The sequence below is a fragment of the Mustela nivalis genome (genome assembly GCF_964662115.1).
Source record: "Mustela nivalis genome assembly, chromosome: 8".
Taxonomy (NCBI): Eukaryota; Metazoa; Chordata; class Mammalia; order Carnivora; family Mustelidae; genus Mustela; species Mustela nivalis.
In genome coordinates, this window is record NC_139027.1 from 102,146,293 (window position 1) to 102,168,061 (window position 21,769).

General features: G+C 43.7%; 1 protein-coding gene across 3 annotated transcripts in view; it reads right to left on the bottom strand.

Moving 5' to 3' along the window:
* The window catches only part of SEC23B (SEC23 homolog B, COPII coat complex component), a 49,205-nt gene that overhangs the window by 14,324 nt on the left and 13,112 nt on the right, over positions 1-21,769 (bottom strand). For all 3 annotated transcript variants that reach the window (XR_014314792.1, XM_082743164.1, XM_082743165.1), the window contains exons 10-16: positions 18,525-18,648; positions 17,252-17,332; positions 12,004-12,093; positions 10,961-11,067; positions 8,938-9,091; positions 4,798-4,875; positions 1,771-1,932 (exon numbers count right to left, since the gene is read on the bottom strand). Coding sequence is in view for 2 of the 3 variants with exons in the window: in XM_082743164.1 (XP_082599290.1) it covers positions 1,771-1,932; positions 4,798-4,875; positions 8,938-9,091; positions 10,961-11,067; positions 12,004-12,093; positions 17,252-17,332; positions 18,525-18,648 (796 nt within the window). In the remaining variant the exon portion in view is untranslated. The remainder of the gene's footprint in view (positions 1-1,770; positions 1,933-4,797; positions 4,876-8,937; positions 9,092-10,960; positions 11,068-12,003; positions 12,094-17,251; positions 17,333-18,524; positions 18,649-21,769) is intronic.

Sequence of the window (21,769 nt, forward strand, 5' to 3'; positions counted from 1 at the left end):
CCCTTTATCTGATATGTCGTCTGCAAATATCTTCTCCCGTTCTGTCAGCTGTCTTTTGGTTTTGTTAACTGTTTCCTTTGCTTTGCAAAAGCTTTTGATCTTGATGAAATCCCAATAGTTCATTTTTGCCCTTACTTCTGTTGCCTTTGGCAATGTTCCTAGGAAAAAGTTGCTGTGGCTGAGGTTGAAGAGGTTGCTGCCTGCGTTCTCCTCAAGGATTTTGATGAATTCCTTTCTCACATAGAGGTCCTTCATCCATTTGTCTATTTTCATGTATGGTGTAAGGAAATAGTCCAATTTCATTTTTCTGCATGTGGCTGTCCAATTTTCCCAGCACCATCTGTTGAAGAGGCTGTCTTTCTTCCATTGGACATTTCTTCCTGCTTTGTCAAAAATTAGTTGACCATAGAGTTGAGGGTCTATTTCTGGGCTCTCTATTCTGTTCCATTGATCTATGTGTCTGTTTTTGTGCCAGTACCATGCTGTCTTGATGATGACAGCTTTGTAACAGAACTTGAAGTCTGGAATTGTGATGCCACCAACTTTGGCTTTCTTTTTCAATATTCCTTTGGCTATTCGAGGTCTTTTCTGGTTCCATATAAATTTTAGCATTGTTTGGGGCGCCTGGGTGGCTCAGTGGGTTAAGCCGCTGCCTTCGGCTCAGGTCATGATCTCAGGGTCCTGGGATCGAGTCCCACATCGGGCTCTCTGCTCGGCGGGGAGCCTGCTTTCTCCTCTCTCTCTCTCTCTGCCTGCCTCTCTGCCTACTTGTAATCTCTCTCTGTCAAATAAATAAAAATAAAATCTTAAAAAAAAAAAATTTTAGGATTGTTTGTTCTATTTTTTTGAAAAAAATGGATGGGATTTTGATAGGAACTGCATTAAATGTGTAGATTGTTTTACGTAGAATAGACATTTTCACAATATTTGTTCTTCCAATCCATGAGCATGGAACATTTTTCCATTTCTGTGTCTTCCTCAATTTCTTTCATGAGTACTTTATAGTTTTCTCTTTGGTTAGGTTTATTCCTAGGTATCTTGTGGTTTTGGGTGCAACTGTAAATGGCACCGACTCCTTAATTTCTCTTTCTTCTGTCTTGTTGTTAGTGTAAAGAAATGCAACTGATTTCTGTGCACTGACTTTATATCCTGACACTTTACTGAATTCCTGTACAAGTTCTAGCAGTTTTGGAGTGGAGCCTTTTGGGTTTTCCACATATAGCATCATATCATCTGCAAAGAATGATAGTTTTTCTTCTTTGCCGATTTGGATGCTTTAATTTCTTTTTGTTGTCTGATCGCTGTGGCTAGGACTTCTAGTACTATGTTGAATAGCAGTGGTGATAATGGACATGGGATTATTTTCTAATCTTCTATTATAATAGTTCATTTCACTATTTCTTTGAACAAAGTTTTTTCTGTATGTAAGAGGATTTCCTTCAGGCACAAGACATGGAATTAGTGGGCCAAAGTAACTGGGAAAATAAAAGTACCTACATAATTTTGTAAGTTGTTTTTTTTTTTTTTTTTAAACAGGTAATCCTGCCTTCTACAGATAATAGCTTTCTTTATAGGTCCTGTGACTTTTTCCTATGTGTATTTTTCAATACTCAGAAATAATGTTAAAGTACTATCAAGACTTCAAGTTTTCTTTTTCTTTCTTTCTTTTTTTTTTTACAGCTTTGCTCTAAGAGTAAACTTGCTAGGAAAAAAACAACAATGCGTATTAGGTGATTCCATATTTGACAAAAACATTCACATAAACCTCACCTCTGGCGGCCCGTGGAAGGAATAGGAGTACAGAATGGGCTGGATCATGATGAGGGACTGGGTTAGATCCTGTCGGGCAAAATGGTGTCTATAATACGACGACTCGTCAGGACTGTTGTTAAACACTTGGAGAAATGGAGATCTTCTAAGATGGAACATGAACTGCATTTACCAAGAAAAAAAAAAGAGAGACAAGGGCATACAGTTGTAACTTAGATATCCAGACAGCAGGCTTGCCTTAGGTCTCTGAAACAGAAGCTAGACCTTAGACAAAGGCCCCTGAGTTCCTGTAAGCGGAAAGTACAATGAGAGTACCAGGGCCTGGAGGAAGAGGGAAACGGGAAGTTGCTGTTTAGTGAGTACAGAGTTTCAGTTTTGCAGGAAAAAAAGTTCTGGAGATCTGTTGCATAACAAAGTGAATATACTAAAAACTACTGAACTGCACACTGAAAAATGGCTAAGATAGTAAATTTTATGTTATATGTTTTTTACCTCAATCATAAACATTATTTTTAAGAAAGGGAGAGGGACCCTGTGGATATATCAAAGCTTCTGCATGAAGGGGGAAAGGCAAAACAGCATTTATTTCTGGAGTCATTGGGCCAGGCTCCAGGCAGAATGTCTGCTCTAGAGAGGTCACAGTGCTGTGAGGAAAAGGCACACTCCAGGCAGCCACAGTAAAAAGTTGTGAGCACGAGACAAGAAAGTACTAGTAGGATGAGGCAGGGATGGGGGGGGTGGCAGCAGGAGGCTTCCCAAGCCACTGGGGTCTGAAAGATGTGCATGAGGAGGCCAGAGTTGGGGGGACTCCAGATGCAGTCACAGATGAGAGGCCGAAGCTCAAGACTCGGGCTGCTGCGCTGGCATCAAGGGTGGAGGGAAGAGAGGGATGCTCTTTACCCTGAGATCTGAAGGTGCACGGCAGACTTTTAGCTCATTCTGAAGAGGTACCAATACTTAAGAAATAAATATAATATAAAATGAGGCACCTGGTGTGCTCAGTAGGTTAAGCATCCAACTTTTTTTTTTTTTTAAAGATTTTATTTATTTGACACAGAGAGAGTGAACACTCACAGGCAGGGGGAGTGGCAAGCAGAGGGAGAGGGAGAGAGGCAGGCTCTCCACTGAGCAGGGAGCCCAATGTGGGGCTTGATCTCAAGACCTCAGGATCACAACCTGGGCCGAAGGCAGCTGTTGAACCGAATGAACCACCCAGGCACCCCAGGGTCGGACTCTTGAGCTCAGCTCACGTCTTGATCTCAAGGTCATGAATTCAAACCCCACGCTGCGAAAAGAGGTGCCAGAACATGAAAATGAGCTGCCTTGAGAAGTTTAAAGCTTCCTGAGACTCCAAATATTGAACCACTGACTCCTGTATAATAATCATGGCTCATAGTCAATACATTCTGTGTGCAAGGTACAAAGCACTTTAAAGAATGATTTAATCCTTCTAATATAGACACGAAGCAGCTTCCCTTACCACCCTTGTTTATGGGTGAGCAATCGCGGGATAGGCAACTTGCCCAATGCCACTCATACTGAGGGGCGGAACCACTTCATTCCAGGCATCTGGCTCCCAAGACCGTGAGCTTGACCTCTAGCCTAGATGTCTCGACAAAAGGAATCTTACAAGCCACCTCATTCAGAGATTTTCCAACTGTGCTCTTCAATCTCATCAGATCCTTTGGGCCCAAGATCGGGGGCAGGGGAGGGTGCTCCGGCAGCACCCGGTACTAAGGGTGGCATGTTGGCACAACCAGAGCAGATCAAGTCTATCTGCTTAGATGCTGGCTGCTGAGGGACTCCTCTCAAAGAAAGGATTCCATAACTTTAAAGAGATGAGAAACCACTTCTTCAGACCCGTTCTATCCTTGTAAAGAGGAAACCAACATGCATGAGGGTTCGGGGAGGGGATCCCCTGGAGGGGATCAGCAGTGGCAGAGCTAGTGGGTGGAACTCCGCGTGAACTCTGGCAGGCCCAGGGCGCCCTCTGCAACACTGAGCAGGCTAGAATGCCCTAACACCACAGGGGTGGGTGTCAGGGACCACAAAACCCTCCAGGGGGTCAAGTGAAGTGACCTCTAAGGCCCCCTTTTAACCCTAAAGAGTCCAAGCTATACAACAGCATGCCTGAAACTTGCGTCCACTTTCCAAACTGAGTAATCAGGATATCTGAGTGCTCAGAAATTTATTTAAAGATGAAAGTTTGCTGCTCTCTACCTATTCCTCATTAAGGCATCTCTGAGGGAAGGGAAAAAAGTTGGCTCTGCTTCTGGCTCCAGGAAAGCTGCACCCATGAAGGCCACCTGAGAGTCATGGGCCCCAGCTGTGGAGCGGGCCCACACTGACCAAGTGCTTCCCAGGCGCCTGGCCCTGCGGACCACATCCTCCGCCTCAGCTGGCCATCATCACAACCATCTACCGAGTCCAGCTCCAGCCTCTTCATTTATAGACGAGGGTGGACATCAGGAGAGGTAAATACAGATTCCTGACGGCGGCTTCATGCCGTGTCCACTTCCGTCCCTCCTTTCACTGCCCGATGCCTCCCAAGTGGCTGGTTCATGTGCAGTGCAGTTATTTACAGGGGCTGCTTGTTACTGCTGATTCCCAGGTACGATCAGCACTGTCACTACACAGGTATCATTAAATATCTGCCATTATCTGTGGCCTCATTTTGTAATATTCACCTTCACGTGTGCTTCATTTGCTTGAGTGACCACTGAGGTAGCTGCTGGCCCAGAACTTCTACCGATAAGATTCTGCTGTGGCCTTCAGCAACAACCCTGTTTTGCCTCTTCATGGGAGCTGGGGAGCCACTATCTTCTCTCTGTGTGTCATCTCTGTCTTCTATAGGGCTGAGGCACAGTCTCACACACAGACACAGTATCTGTCCTTAACTGAACAACCTTCATCACCTATAGATGGGAGTCTCAAAACCCACCAAGTCTTCACTTCAGCCTGAGAGCAGTTTCATTTCTATCACAATTCATTCTTCTCTAGTTACTTAAAAAAATACCTATTACTTACCTGAGGATACAGAGAGAAGGAATCTGATAACCTAAAAGAAGTGGGATCTTCTTTGTTATACTGTCCAAACTTCTGACACTGTTGAAAGAAAACAGCAAAAAAGAAAAAAAACAGAGAGAAAGAGAGAGAAAAAAGTCCAATCAGTGTCACCTGGAAAAATCCTTGCAACAGAAGAGCTACACTCCAGTCTCAACTTTGACTTACTGAGGGTCCCGGACCAGCACTTCTCAAGCACAGCTGGGCAGACCCATCATCTAGGGTGATGCTAAACATAGATTCTGATTCCGCAGATCTGGAGAGAGCCTGCATTTCTAACCAGCTCCTAGGCGATGCTACTGGAGGACTGCTCTGATGGGTCAGTAGTTGAAGGAGCTCTCTTGGGCACCTCTTCCATAAAGAAAGCCCCTAAGTCTGTGACACTATAGCTCAATTTTTCTTCCTTCCTTCAAAGACAAATTTCTGAATTTTCTCTTCTGCTTTTATTTCCTCTTTGTTTCACACATCTCCTCTTGCCAATAGAGAACTGAACCCTCCGCCATTGAAAGAAAGCCCATCTTTACTCTCTCCTACCAAGTCCGATGACCTGGTATGGCTCTCACCTTCCTGGACTCCCCAGTACCCCAGGTCAAGTGACTCCCCCAAAGTCTGTGAAATTCTCTTCCAGCCGCTAACATAGCACCTATTTTTCCTCTCCAACTGATCCTTCTCTGTCTTGTTTCACAGCCCTTCATCTCCCTTTGTCCTAACTATGGGTTTCTTGGGAGGCTAGTTCTCGGCCGCTTGCTCCCATCCTCACTGCTTCAGCTACAAGTAACAGGAGAACCAGACCGATGTCATATCAGTTTGCCCCTCACCCACTGTGTAGGAGGCAGGCCCCTGGCCGGGGCGGCCTCCGCCATTAAAAGATGGCGCCTGGCTAGTTGCCAGCTTAGGATTGCCTCGTGAGACTAAGCGGAACGACCAAAGAGGAAGTAAACAGCATTGGTTGCTAGCGAAGTTGTTCGTTTAGGTGCGCAGCTTGATTCGCTCCCTCCTGTACCCTGTTCGCTGATTGGTCATGTAAGCGTATATAAGTGTGTAGACTTGCAGAGAGAGAAGAGAGAAGATGCATCTGAACCAGGGTTCTTGTCGTCCTTGCGGGCCGACGGCGGTAAATGGTGCTGAGACCCGGGAACTAATAAAGGAATCTTGTAAGGTAATCCGCAGGAAAGCGGGGAGTAAAGATCCGCAGGTAAGCGGGGACATTAGCCACGTTCAAAAGTGGGAATTCCGCGGTAAAGCGGGGAGTAAAAATAGAAAAACCTTGCAAGGGAGAAGTCCGCAGGTATGCGGGGTAAAACCATGACAAAGGGGGGGGATTTAAACTTGTACAAGTCCGCAATAAGAAGCGGGGCGGCCTTGAGCCGGGATTTAAACTTGTACAAGTCCGCAATAAGAAGCGGGGCGGCCTTGAGCCGGGATTTAAACTTGAACAAGTCCGCAATAAGAAGCGGGGCGGCCTTGAGCCGGGATTTAAACTTGTACAAGTCCGCAATAAGAAGCGGGGCGGCCTTGAGCCGGGGTTTAACTTGTACAAGTCCGCAATAAGAAGCGGGGCGGCCTTAGAGCCGGGATTTAGCGAGTCCGCAATAAGAAGCGGGGCGGCCTTAGAGTCGGAATTTAGCGGTGAGTCTTTAATGTCTGCGTCTGTTGTCTGTGTGTTCATAATGGGGAATTGCACTAAGAATTGCTACCTTTCCCAGTGCTGGAATGTTTGGGCCTTCAAGCTGGCTGTGATTATGCGTATCCCTACCCATGTTCCTATCCTAGTTTCCATTCCAGAGAACAAGTTACCGGTGGTGCTATCCAGAAAGAAGAGAGATTTTGATATCACAGCTGCGGTTGTGACAGCATTGGCTATATCTACAGCAGCTGCCACGGCAGCAGCAGTCTCGCTTGCTGCAACTATACCCACTGCGGAAGCTGTGAACACCCTTGCAGAAGGAACGGCGGGGGCCCTTCAAACACAGATTCAGATCAATGCACATCTGCAAGCAGGAATCCTGATAGTCAACCAGAGAGTGGATTTGGTTCAAGAACAAGTGGACATATGGGGGGCCCTATTGGGACTGGGATGTATAGTATCCTTCCCGGCAATTTGTGTAATACTCAGCACCTGGTACTAGGCATAACAAGGATAAATAACACCACCTGGTACTAGGCATAACAAGGATAAATAACACCAGAGTTGAGCTTGCAACCCTCCCAGAGATAATCAAAACATTGCAAGATGTGTTAACCTTTACGAAACAATGGGCTAGCATAATTGGTCTGATGATAATCCTCGTAGTGGGCTTGATTCTGCTAGTAAGGAAACTGCAAATTTGGAGGCGACAGCAACCTAGGCAACAGCAAGCCATGGTGCAGGCCTTGTTAGCCATCGAGGCTGGAACATCCCCCCAGGTGTGGCTAAGTATGCTGGATCGGTAGTCAACGACGGGTAAGATTGGTGGGGGAAATATACCAACCTAAGACAGGACGCAGATCATTGATATCTGCCGTCTGATGACGGGTAAGGATATTCCCCGCCACTGACAACCTAAGACAGGCACGATCCCTGCCATAAAAGAAAAAAGGGGGAGATGTAGGAGGCAGGCCCCTGGCCGGGGCGGCCTCCGCCATTAAAAGATGGCGCCTGGCTAGTTGCCAGCTTAGGATTGCCTCGTGAGACTAAGCGGAACGACCAAAGAGGAAGTAAACAGCATTGGTTGCTAGCGAAGTTGTTCGTTTAGGTGCGCAGCTTGATTCGCTCCCTCCTGTACCCTGTTCGCTGATTGGTCATGTAAGCGTATATAAGTGTGTAGACTTGCAGAGAGAGAAGAGAGAAGATGCATCTGAACCAGGGTTCTTGTCGTCCTTGCGGGCCGACGGCGGTACCACTGCCCCTGTCCAGTGCTGCCTCTAACCTTAGCTCCTGTGGGGACTTCCACCCAACTGTAGAACAGCTTCCATCACACGTACTTTCACAAGTTCATGAATAAAGTAAATTCAACTATTTATTCAACTATTTATTACTATTATTACTATTCAACTATTTATTACTACAACTAATTATTTAAAAAAATTATGCCTCCCTCCACCCTTTGCCATCTTCCAGTTCTTTTCTCTTTCCATCATCTTTGCAGTCACCCACACTCAAAACTTAAGTCAAAGTTAATTTTTTGGTTTTTGATTCCACATTGTTTGAGCAAGTTTTATCAATTCCTCTTTCAGCATACACCCTGATTCCAAACTTGCTCCCTCCTCCAAATGTCCTACCACCACCCTGGTATCAGCTCTCTTGAGACTCCAGAATCCTCCACTGGTCCCCCTATCAGTAGCCTTTCACTCCCCTGGTTATCTCACACAGTAATGGTAAATGTAAACACAAGTATCATGCTGATGGCAAACCCCTGCTTGGGAATCACACCTAAGCAGTGATTTAACTTTAAAAGCACGGCTTTCCAATGGAATTGTTCAATCACTGCAGTGCACATGAAACTACAGTTACACTGTATGTTAACATTTCAATAACACACATTAAAATAACTTCATAAATAAAATGAAGCATTCTAAAATTAAGCCACACCTTCACTACTTCTCCCCACTAACCTGTGCTCCCATGGTCTCTCCAGCTGCCCCACATAAACAAACGCACAGCCATGTCCCACAAGCTTGTTCATGCTTCCCCTGTTTAAATCACTGCATGGTTTTTCTCTCTCTTGATTAGACCCAAAATAACATATGAGGCATCTCCACATTCACTGGGCCACGGATCCCTATTGCTAAAAAAAATCCCTAAGATCTGCAAACAAAATATAGAACCACAGCACTCAAAGGGACTCATCTAAATCAACCTTTACTGTACACAGATTTGCATCTTTCTCTAAATGTCTTGTGTGTGTTGTTTCTTTCTCATGGTAATGTAAGTCCTCCAGGGGAAAATGCACCTATAACCCTCTCTTACATCACTCCCAGAACATTCAGCATTTGGTGTAAGGTAAGCAACACAAAGTGCTTGTTGACTGACTGTATGAAATGACAGGTGTATGTGCCAGTGTTCTCTTCTCAAACACAGAGCAGAGACTACGACTGAAGCTGGTGCCACAGTTCCCAACTCACCAGTCGGATGAGCTGTCGGTCCAGCCACCGGAGCACATCAGGTCCCTCCTCCGACTCTGCGCGGAACACTCCCAGCCGAGCCATCAAGACTGCCGCGGCCTCCTGGTCAAATGCCGCTTCTATGTGCCTGAGCTGGCTCTGCGCATCTGCCCAACTGACAAGTTCAGAATCAGTGCTACGCTTACACTCAGGAGAGACCAGAAAGCCAGCTTTCCGATAAGATAAAGAAACCTAAGTCCTGCTCCCTCATCTAAGGCAACATAGATTCAAACTGCAACATCAGTAAGGAATTACAGGAGTTTTACATGTTTTCATTTACCCTCATCCGATCTCTGAAGGCTTTAAGAGCAAAGGAAAGGTGTGCCTCGGTAGCTCAGCAGGTTAAGCCTTTGCCTTCAGTTCAGGTCTTGATCTCAGGGTCCTGGGATTGAGCCCTGCATCAGGTTCTCTGCTCAGCAGGGAGTCTGCTTCCCCCACCAACCCCAGTTGGCCTCTCTGCCTACTTGTGATCTCTGTCTGTCAAATAAATAAATAAAATCTTTAAAAAAAAAAAAAAGGCAAAGGAAAAATTACAGAGAACTTCCCAAAATTCTACAAGATAGCACGAGAGTAGATACCCTAGAGGTAACCAAGTCTCCAGTTCCTTCCTCCAAGTCAATCTTGCAAAAATCTGTATGTTTACAAATTCACAAAATGAATTTCCACATCATATCCATGGTAGAAAGAATCGGCATATATATGAAAGTTTTCAAGACAGATTAAGACACTATGAACAAAACTGAAAGTCAACAGACAGGCCATGAACAGATATGAACCACAAACAATAATCATATCCAGAATACATAAAAAGTTCCTGCAAGTCAGTGAACAAGACAAAGAAATAGGTTTTACAAAATGGGAAAAGGCTATCACAGAAGAAATATACGTGGCCAATAAATATGAAAAGTGTTCAACCCATTAATAAACAGAAAAATCCATATAAAAGTGGCAAACTGCTCTATATTGGCATGTTAAAGATCGATAATATTATTAGTGCAGAAATAGGACACTCTCCTTACACTATTGGGGAAAACAAAAATTCACTTCTTATAAGAGTAGTTTTAGAGACGCCTGGATGGCTCAGTTGGTTAAGCGGCTGACTTTGGCTCAGGCCATGATCCCAGCATCCTGGGATCGAGTCCCACATCAGGCTGCTTGCTTGGCAGGGAGCCTGCTTTTCCCTCTCCCTCTGTCTCTGCTTGTGCTCTCTCTCTCTCTGACAAATAAATAAATGAAATCTTTACAATAAATAAATAAATAAAATCTTAAAAAAAAAAAAAAAGAGTAGTTTTGCAGGATACAGAATTCTACTTCTATGAAGTGGCTGAAAAGAAATACTCAGGATACACAAAAACCTAAACACATGATAGCAGCCCTTCTGGAAGGAAGGTAGGACCTGAAATCTCTTTTTAAGAGAGAAATGACACATCCCATCCAAACCATGCAACGCTGTAACAGCCACTACAGAGAAGGAGCAGCTAGTACATACTGATACAGAAGATATCCCTGACTGATTACCGAGAAAAATTTACAGATATGCCAAAAATAAGAAGCCACACATGCATGTTATACAAACATATAGTACAGAACTCCATGGAAATGGGCCCGTGATAAACACCCGTGCAGTAACAGCATTACACCTCTGGGGAGAGCAGGTAAAAAGACCCATTCTTTATATACTTTTGAGTTGTTTGTATCTTTTACAAGAAGGATGTATTTATGGGTTACTTATCAGACTATAATGAAAATTAATTTTTAATGAACTTATTCCTACCAAAAGAGGATTCTTCCAGGAGAGTACCTGTAGGCCTAATTAGGTTGGCCAGTAATCCTCTTCCTCTGCCTCCTTCTCTGATCAAATGAGTCAGTCAGGATTGGTGAGAACCAGTCAATGGAATTACAAAGATAAACCAAGAGATGCTAAATTATCTCTTCAAAGGGAAAACACTGAGGGCTCAACAGAAAGAAAACCAGGACTGCTCACTTTCTGGCAATGGTGGTTACACGGATGCGTCTCTGGGTGCTGGAGTGTTGATACTGTGTGACAAACTGGATGGCACCTCTGCCTCCTTGGGGGACTGGAGCGTTGTGCTGCAGGACACAGGCCACACACAGTTACTGTTAGAGGCATGACTCAAACACAGATGGTCACAGAGCCCATTGTGCTCTTCCTAAAACGACTGACACAGTGTTAACAACACCGTTCTTGATGCATTCTGAATGGTACACTTAAAATCTGGGCATTTCACCGTACATAACTTTTACCTCAAAAAAAAAATTTAAAAAAAGGAACCATATTCAGATTATTAATAAATTCAAGTGAGTGATACACATGTTAAAGTATTTAGGGATGAAAGACACTGAGGAGTGCAATTTGATTTAAAATGCGTCAAAAATAAGGTACACCTGAGTGACTCAGTCGGTTAAGCATCTGACTCCTGATTTCAGCTCAGGTCATGATCTCAGGGTCATGAGATCAAGCCCCATGTAGGGCTCTGCGCTGGGCATGGACCCTGCTTGGGATTCTCTCTCCCTCTTCCTCTGCCCCTCCCTCACAACCCCTCTTAAAAAAAAAAAAAAAAAGCATCAAAAATAAGAGTAATTGATGAATAAATAGGTATGTGGCAAAGTAAATACAGTAAACTGTTAACTACAGTATCTGAGTGGTAGGTGTACAAGTATTTGCTGTAAAATTCTTTTCATTTTCCTATAAATTAGGATTTTTAAAAATCAAATACTGGGGGAAAAACTGACACTTTCAAAACTTCACAAACATGGTGGCTGGTAAAAGCCATTCCCCTTCTGATGAGCTTATCAGTCCAACTATTTAAGTGATGAAAGCAATATGCTATCTAACTCTGACCAAACCCTGAAAGGAGAAAAGAAGATCATGCTGGACTGGTATCAGGCAAACACAAGCCCGAAGTAGCATCAGTCCACACAGAAAGAAACCAGAGTCCACCAGTCAGTAAGAAATCAGAAAACAGAACACTGAGACATGAATACTCAGGAAGAAATCCAACTTACCTGATTGACAACTTCAAAGTAGATGCCAAGTGTAGATGTGGGATCCAGGCCACAGATTTTCCACTGACTTGTGCCACCTACACCAAGTTCCTAGGGGTGAAAAGAGGAATTAAAACAAAAACAAAAAAGCTACTTCTATGGTTAACTGCTGCTGAAAAGTACGGACTCTGAGAACAGTAAGCTACTTGGAAGATCTCATTCCAAATGAAAATTTAAATTTAACTTAAAAAAGTATAATTATAAGCCAGAATAAGAGCTAGGATTTATTATAGGACTCTAAAATTAAGCTTTTTTTTTCTTTTTAGATTTATTTATTTGAGAAAGAGCAAGCAAGAGTGAGTGCGGGGAGGGGCAGAAGGAGAGAGAAAATCTCAAGCAGAGTCCCTGCTGAGCGCAGATCCCCCCACACAGGGCTTGATCTCACAACGTTGTGATCATGACCTGCGCTGAATCCAAGAGTCGGAAGTTCAACTGACTAAGCTACCTTGGCATCCCAAAGTTAAGCTTTTTATATTTGAACTCTGACCAATTTCCATTTTATCACCAAGAAAGTGCACTCTCTCTTTTTCTCTCTCTACACACACATGGAACAAAATACTGAAGTTAGCTGAAAGAATCAAGTCGGGGTGGGGAAGAAGCAAATACTAGAAGAGACAGAACTATCTGCTTAGGTTGAAAAGTTTCACTATTATTATTAGAATAAGAGGAGGGGGGCCTGGGTGGCTCACTTGGTTAAATTTCTGCCTTCAGCTTGGGCCATGATCACAGGGTCCTGGAAACAGGTCCCACGCTGGGCTCATTGCTCAGCGGGGAACCTGTTCCTCCCTCTCCCTCTGCCCCCCACTCATGATCTCTCTCTCTCTGTCCCAAATAAATAAAATCTTAAAAAAAAAGAATAGTTACAGAATGTCAGCTACTAATATTAATTTTCAAACCGATTCCTTTATGCCAAGCTACATATAAATTTTCTGTAAGAGAACTGGGATTTTAGTGGTATAAGGGCTGCCTTTTATTGACCAGTTGAAGCACCTCCAATGATGAATGAAGTTCACTAAAATGTGAAGAGTGTTACTGTTTTATGCATGACATCGAGAAGAAAGGGCTGCAGGTATCAGAAGTACCTAGAATTAACTGTCAACCAAGAAGATTGTTAGATTCTGAAATAAACCCTTTATTGTTCTAGAGACAATATTACCCATTTTAACACTCAACAAAATGCAAAATACCATGCTTTTCAGTAAGTTATGTGAGTATGCATTTAAGAGGGTCCTATTCTTTTGTACAACTCTGAATTGTACACCACCCAAACTGTGTAGTCCACTGAGCAGAGCTGACTGAAGCCACTCTGGCCTCTATGAAGCCTGCCAGGAGCCTTTGTACCCAGCCAAAGAACCAGCAGTCTCAGGAAGGAGATGGTCAGAGGGCAAAGGGAAGATTCTTAGTTGAAATCACTGAGCAGCTCTAAGGTGGAAAGTGGAGAGGACACCGTTTCATCAGTATTTCCGAAGAAAGATAGTTAAATGGACGGATTTATGCATGTCCACCTTCCCTTTTAGTGGCCTTTTCTAAAAGCAGCAGGTAACATCTGCTGGAAGGTGAAGGGCCACACCCAGGGAAAATGGTAAAGAAGCAAAAGGAGCTTGCATGCCTCCTATTTTTGACTTGCCAATCCCTTCTCCTGATCCCTTCTCCATACCGCCAACTCAGTTTTTTAAGATTTATTTATTTGAGAGAAGGGAGAAAGGGTGGGGGAGGGGGCAGAGAGCATTCAAATAAGCAGGTGGAGGAGGAGAGGGAAAATCTCAAGCAGACTCCCCACCAAGCATGGAACCTGATTAGGGCTCAATCCCATGACCCTGAGATCATGACCTGAGGCGAGATCAAGAGTCAGTCACTCAACCAACTGAGCCACCCAGGCGCCCAACCAACTCAATTTTTAGAATACGAAACCTGTTGAAGTTTCAAGTTGAGGGGTTTGGTGTATGCCATCACAAAATATGCCACTCTGACAACAGGATTATTTTAAGCTGAAGGTAATTTAAAAACAGCAGACATAAGAAAACTCCCTGCCCTCTCCCTACCAAGAAGGGCAGGATGATTCTCAATCACCAAAAACAACTCTAGATGCTTATCAGCCCAGAGATTGTACAAGAAGAGTCTATACAACAAACTCACGAAGACCAACTCTTCTCTTCCATTAGCTCCCCCATCTATCCCCATCTACCTGCTTTTCCACAAGGTGTCACACCCAGAAGCTCAAAGTGACTTTCCTATGTCTTGTCACTTTTCTACAGATTTACTGTTCTTTTTTTTTTTTTTTTTTTTAAGATTTTATTTATTTATCAGAGAGTGAGGGGGAGAGAGCGAGCATAGGCAGACAGAATGGCAGGCAGAGGCAGAGGGAGAAGCAGGCTCCCTGCCGAGCAAGGAGCCCGATGCGGGACTCGATCCCAGGACGCTGGGATCATGACCTGAGCCGAAGGCAGCTGCTTAACCAACTGAGCCACCCAGGCGTCCCTTTTTTTTTTTTTTTTTATAAGAGTTTATTTATTTATTTGACAGACAGAGATCACAAGTAGGCAGAGAGAAACGAAACAGGCTCTCCACCGAGCAGAGAGCCCGATGCAGGGCTCGATCCCAGGACTCTGGAATTACGACCTGAGCCGAAGGCAGAGGCTTTAACCCACTGAGCCACCCAGGCACCCCCAGATTTACTGTTCTTTTGTTAAGATGCCACGTAATCCCAAGTTCTAACCACCCCTCTGAGTTGCTCCTTACTGAGAATGCACACGTGATGTGTCTATGTGCAATGCATGTGTAAATTTTTTCTCTTGTGAAACCTGTCTTTTGTCAGGCCCATTTGCAGGGCCCGGCCAATGAGATCAAGATGGGTAGAAGAAAAAGAAAATTTTTCCTGTTCTATAAGCACCAAAGCCTAAAGGGGCCACAGTCTCTGCAGAGCCCTGAAAATACATTTTCTCACTAATACACAAACTCCTTATGGAAGCATTTACCCTGTCTTTACCAGAGTAACTATGAAGACAAAATCAGGAAATCACCATTTTATAATCTCCAAAAAAATAATGATTCGAGTAAGGATAATCAATGGATGCTTAAACAAAGGATGCTGGCAAATAAGATATTCATATTTTGCTACAATCTTGTTCAACAGATCTCTTGCTAATGACAAAAAGGAAACATGCCCTTATAACAGAAAGACATAGGACAGTCATCACCTTCTCACAGTCTAACTCAGCACCACAAACACATGACCAGACAGAAGTCCCTCCTGAAGAAACACACGAGGTGTAAGATCACTCAGGAACCATGGTGGACAAAAGGTCTAACCTGAACCTAATCGCTAATCTATCTTTCACTTTACAAAAAACACAGGGAGGATAAAAACCAACTCACCACCACCACAAGGAAACAATCAGATACACTAAGAATTTGCAATACTCTATTGCGGAAGACACAGATGCTTGGCACAAATCACTGTCAACAAACAAAAAAGCAAAAAACCCTGTAGAACAGAAGACTGTTCCAGATTTAAAAAGACTAAGACTATATAATGCTAGATGCAGTTACTAGTTGGGGGGAGGGGGCAGAAACAGCTACAAAGGGTATTTGGGGTTAAAGCAGAGAAAGACTATGACTAGCCACAGATGATATTAGTGAATTACTGTTTTCTTAGGTTTGCTATAATGTCACAGTAGGTGAATATCCTTAATTTTAGAAGATGCAGACTGAAAGGCTAAGTGTCGTGACCTCTGCAGCTTGCTGTTCCAAGGTTCTGTGAAGTACAATAACGTGAACCTGGCAGACAGATGATGACCAGATGGACAAAGCAAAAATTGCAAAGAAAGAGGACAGCGAGAATGACTAAATGTTGACAAGTGCAGACTCTAAGTGGTGCAAATACTGAACTCCTTACACTCTTCTTTAAGCTTCTCTGTATATTGAATTGAATTCCTACCCCCTTTGCATCCTCTAAGCCCCCTCCCAAAATCTCATGGCTGATCCCTACCAGATCTTAGAACAGCTAATCAGCTCATATACTGATTCATAAAATTACCTTCTAAGGCAGATTTTTAAGTGTATGGAACATATTTTGGAACTGAGCAGGCTTACAAAGCCCTGCCAGGAATTAGGGGTACCAGTCCTTTGGTACACCAGGGTAATGGGTAACTCCTCAGATGGGCTTTGGGGCAGCCACCTGTCTCGCCCAAGGGATTACAGGAATATTCTCAAATCAGTTTGCCTCTGGCAACTTCATCAAAAGGGTAATCAAAGTAGTCACTAAGTGAACGTTCACTGCTGACGAAGACAAAGTGAGGATGTGAAAGTTGAAATCCAGCGAGAGCCTCCATTGTGCCAGGGGCTCTTCTGAGCAGTTTACCTGAACTTACTCCTTCAGCCCTCCCAACAGCACTGCCAAGTGAGGTACTGTTCCTATCCCTACTTCCCAGATAATGATGCTGAATCCCAGAGCAAGTAAATACCATGTCCGAACACAAGACTGGCAGGGGTAGATCTGTGCCCCCATATTCACGTCTGGCTCTACAGACCACCGTCTCATTGACAAGGACAACAAGGGAGGGAAGGACAGGAATGAGACAACCCCAGTCCAGAACCACCCTGGATAGGCCTCACTGGACCCAGTGGTTTATCTCCTCAAAGCTAAAGTATAAGCAGAGGAAGCGAGCCACCGGCAAAGCTACCTCACCGTAACTTTACTTCATTCACATATCCTCAAAATTTTGTTACCCAAAGAACATAGCTATCTGCATATACAACAGTGTCATTCATGCCCAACCAACTCAAAATGGTCTCTGAGAAGTGAGACAAAGGTATCACCTCTAAGGGCAACAAGCACAGAGGTTTATTCCTGAAGGTTCTTGCTGAATACTTGCCTTGTTAAACAGAATACACTGTGGCTCACTGGCACAGAGACCCAGACAATGATGGGGGTTCAGGGGAACCTGGGCTCTAGTTCCTCCCTATCAGCTGACCCAGAAAGCAAGACACCTGACCCCTATGAACCACCCTCTGACCCTTTACACAGATGGACAGACAGGACACTGCCTCTCAGAGTTGTGGTCGTAAGAGTTAACCCTTCTCCCTTCACCAACAGACACATCCCAACAGGTGACACGAGGTAAGATCACTCTGCTCTGACATTTTGAATGGGTTATAATGGGTTAAATCCTGGGGCACAGGAGGTGAGGATGATAAGAGTTTTCCTTACATTTTCTGACACACATGGTCCTTTCACATTCAGAGACACACAAGGACCAATGGCTCCTGCAACTTTCAGTTCCCGAGAGGTCTAAAATGAAAATACACAAGCATGTGAAGGTAAAATTCACTGAAAACCACCCTCTCTCAAAAGACACAATGAAAATTTATGGGTAAAATATGGCAATGTTATCACTCCACCCAAAAGAAATCCTACATGGATCATGCTCTTACAAACTTTTCCATGCCCACGATAACCAAATGCAAACTTTAGTAAAATCCTCCTTTAAATTGAATTAACTTTGTTCCAAAGATACTGTATTTTCAACTCTCACCTTTGAATTTACTTCTTTTTTTAAGCTTATTTATTTAAGTAATCTCTATACCCAGTATGGAGCTCAAACTCACAACCCTGAGATTAAGAGTCTCATGCTCTTCTGACTGAGCCAGTGAGGCACCCCCTCACTTCTAAAATTATTATACATCTGGCGAAATTCTAGCAACAATACATGTTTTTTCCAATCCCATATACTCAGTCATAATCATAATTTCTCATCAGTGAATATACTGTTTTATGTTGTTTTAAAAATGCTTAATTCATAAGCTCCAACATAATGACAAGGCCAATATACTTAGATTTAAAAATCTTCATTCACTAAAGTCTATTCCTCTTCAACTTAAAAAAAAAAAAAAAAAAAACTCAAAATCTGAGAAGATTGCTTAAAGTTTAATCTAAATGATTCAATGATTATCTTTAACTCTCAAAGTAATAATCCTAATCCCTTTATGTAACAGCTCCTTCTAATGTTTTCTCAATGACTCAGAATAAAGTGTGCAGGGCCTTTAGTCCCTACAAGAAAAAAACAAGACCCAAACGCACAGTGCTGTACTTATTTTCAAGTACTCTGGCTAGTCTGCAGGCAGGTGCTAAATATAAACATGGTTCTGTGAATATGGTGGCCTATACTGCCAGCGGTGGGGGTTGGGGGGACTCAACACCATGTGGCCTCAGCCCACCACTAATTCTTAGGCCTGCTGTCCCACAGCAAGACAGAGCAGAGCCTGCAAGGCAATCAGAGACTACTTTGTTTAGAATATTAATTAATATACAAGTCAACTTCAAGTAACAAAGAGACAGAATCAATATACCTTCTTAAACTATTTTGCTGGGAACCTTTTAATTTACCTTTAGATGCCCATGTCCAGCAAGGTAAGGCTTGTACAAGTCTGACTTCTAAGTAAGAAAACTAATCTTTCATGAAAGTGTCAGAAAGCTATTGTACCTTCACTTCCAAAGTAGCACCAAATGCCATGCGGAAATCTCCATTGAAATCTTTACTAAAAATTCTTTGGAATGTCTGCTTGAAGAGAGAAGTGTTGAAAGAGTCTCCCATCACCATGTGGCCTCTAGGAAAGAAAGAAGAAAGTGAACATTTAGGATGACTGAAAGCCATTCGGATGCTTCCCTGGTGTTAGCAAACAGAACTTTAAAAAAGGGGGGGAAAAAACAACATCCATGAAGGTGATATTAACTTAAACCGGGAACAGCAAGTTCAATGCGAAATCAGGAAAGACAGAATTTTCAAGACATCAAAGAGAGCTCTTTCTGCCCATGGGTCCTGCCCCCCGCCCCGTGCTTAAATAAAACCACCAGAAAAGAAAAAGAAAGGAAAAAAAAAAGACAAAAAAGATAGGACCTCTTAGAACAGTTCTAATTCTTGGGGCGCCTGGGTGGCTCAGTCGTTAAGTGTCTGCCTTTGGCTCAGATCAAGATCCCAGGGTCACAGGATCAAGTCCCGAATCAGGCTCTCTGCTCAGCAAGAAGCCTGCTTCTCCCTCTCCCACTCCCCTTCTTCTGTTCCCTCTCTAATGTCTCTATGTCAAATAAACAAAATCTTTAAACAAAGCAACAATTCCAAATCTTTACCACAGTGGTGGTTACACAAATTGATGATGAGACAGTCTCATACGATGCATACCTACATGTTAAAAAACTCAGTGCCCATACAAACTGGTGAAATCCCGGTATGGCCTGTAATAGAGTTCATCATATCATACCATATCATACCAACGTCAGTTCCTGGTTGTAGTGCAGACACTGCACTACATTTTCTTTAAGATGCTACCGCTGGGAGCTGCTACATGAAGAGTATGCACAGACCTCTCTATACTATTTTTGCAATTTCTTGTGAATCTGTAATTATTTCCAAAGAAAGAAAGAAAGAAAGAAAGAAAACAAAAGAACTGTTCACTGATAAGCCCACGGGCTTAATGGGTTGTATCTACCGAGAAAATGTGTCCAGCTCCCCTCACTGTTCTCTGGTAGGGGAAATACCAAAGCCTGTGGGAAATCCTTTTCAGATTAATTCACTGCCTCAAAACATTGAAATCTTTGGCTTTATGTGAATTATCTCTTTCTAGTGTAGGAATAACTTTTTCAAGCCTTTTTGACGTTAGAGGGAAACACTGTTCAGAATCTCCACAGTTCATGTGCTGGGGCAGATAAACACAGCATGATGCAAGTTATGCGTCCAGCCATCAATCATCAAACAGGACTTCAGAACTGGGCAGAACACAAGATCCAAGATAGGATCAAGATAGGTCCAGCTATCTGAGAGTGCCTGGCCCCTTCAGGGACAGAGATGATTCTGGCCCTAAATGTCCACCCTTTCTGCCCCTTCCTTGGTCATGGCTTCCATGGTTCCCTAGAAAAAGTCTACATTTCCAAGCCTGTCTTGCACGTAGCCATGTAACTTAGCTTTGTTTATTGGAAATGGCCGTTGTGATTTGTGGGGGCCATTCTCATGGGAAGGCGCATGTCTTTCTCTGACTCTTCCTCCTTCCTGCTGCTCAAACACAGTGAGAGCCCAGTTACCACTATGACCTGCATGAGCAGCACAGGAAGGGCCTCAGCCCCAATGAAGATGAAATCAATATTCCAGCTCTGGCTGCCGACCTCTGTTGCATCACACAAATCTAATCCCAACTCACACCAACCCTCTACAACATACCTGCCAGGTTATCAGCGAGATTAGATTTGAACTCCTCCTGCATCAGGAGCGCACGCCCTCCAGTGGCAGCCTTTCTTCATACTGGGTGAAATTCTATTTCCCAGCAGCTCCCACAGCTAGGTCTAGTTTTCCCCTTTGGTCATATACACAGCGAGCAAATCTAACACCCTTTCCACAGAAGAAGGCTTCAATTGTTGAATATAGATCTCGCGCCCATCTGTCTTCAGTGGTATCTTTTCTAGATCCTTCAATCATTCTCCTTATGACACAGTTTCAAGTACTCTCCACCACTCTTACCACTTGCCTTTGAACACCCCCAGTTCCTCTATAAATCCCTTTGAAATTGAAATGCTCAGAATGGCAGATGATATAACCTGGGTGCATCTGGCACCAAGGAAACCAAGACTATGATCTTCTTTGAAGATAACCAATTCCTGTAACACAGCCTATGATCACCTTGCCTTTTCTGGAAGTCATCCTAAATGGCTGGCTCACACTGAGCCAAAACTAAAACCTCTGAGACTTTTTAATGTCCTTGCTAACACATTTCCCTGATACTATACTTGTGCAACAGATTATGTGACCTAACTATAAAGTTATTCAGGGATCAAAGACCTCTCCGAGAATCTGATAGAAGTGATGGTCCCTTTCCATCAGAGACATGTGCACTTGTGCATGTGGACGCACACACACACACGCATGTAAACTCGGGGATGTTCACAAAAGCAGTGAGGCTTTTCCATGGATGCTCTAAGACAAGAGATCCTAGAGGATACTGGTGGGAATTCCTCTTATTAAATGTGGCTCACTGGTATAGCTCCATCAGTGTCATTTGGGACTCGGTCACCTAACACATCTGTGGCTTTCTGGGACGGCATTAAGTGACTCATATTCTACCTTCTACATGCCCTTTGTTATTCAGTGAGGACCAGCAGCGATACACAGGAGCTTGTTAGAAATGCAGAATCTCAGGAATACCCATGGCTCTACCCCAGTACTTCTCAACATGTTTTATGCAAGTCTCCTGGATCTTATTCAAACGCAAGCTTTGGGGTGCCTGGGTGGCTCAGTGGGTTAAGCCTCTGCCTTCAGCTCTGGTCATGATCTCAGGGTCCTGGGATCAAGCCCTGCCTCGGGTTCTCTGCTCAGCGGGGAGCCTGCTTTCCCCTCTCTCTCTCTACCTGCCTCTCTGCCTACTTGTGATCTCTGTCTGTCAAATAAATAAATAAAAAAAACTAAGATGCTACATTCCTTACAAGCTCTCACGTGGGGCTGATGCTGCCTATATTCAACCACACTTTGGACACTAAAGGCCCACCCCAGTGGCACGTTAGAAACACCCAGGGAAGGTTAACAAATGCTCACACCCCAAGCTAACTACTTGGGAATCACTGAGGAACAAGACTCAGAGCTAAAGTAGCTTTTAAAGCTCCCTGGCAGGGCTCCACACTGAGCATGGAGCCTACTTAAGTAAACAAAAAACAAATACTGACATTTTAAAAATAGAAATAAAAAAG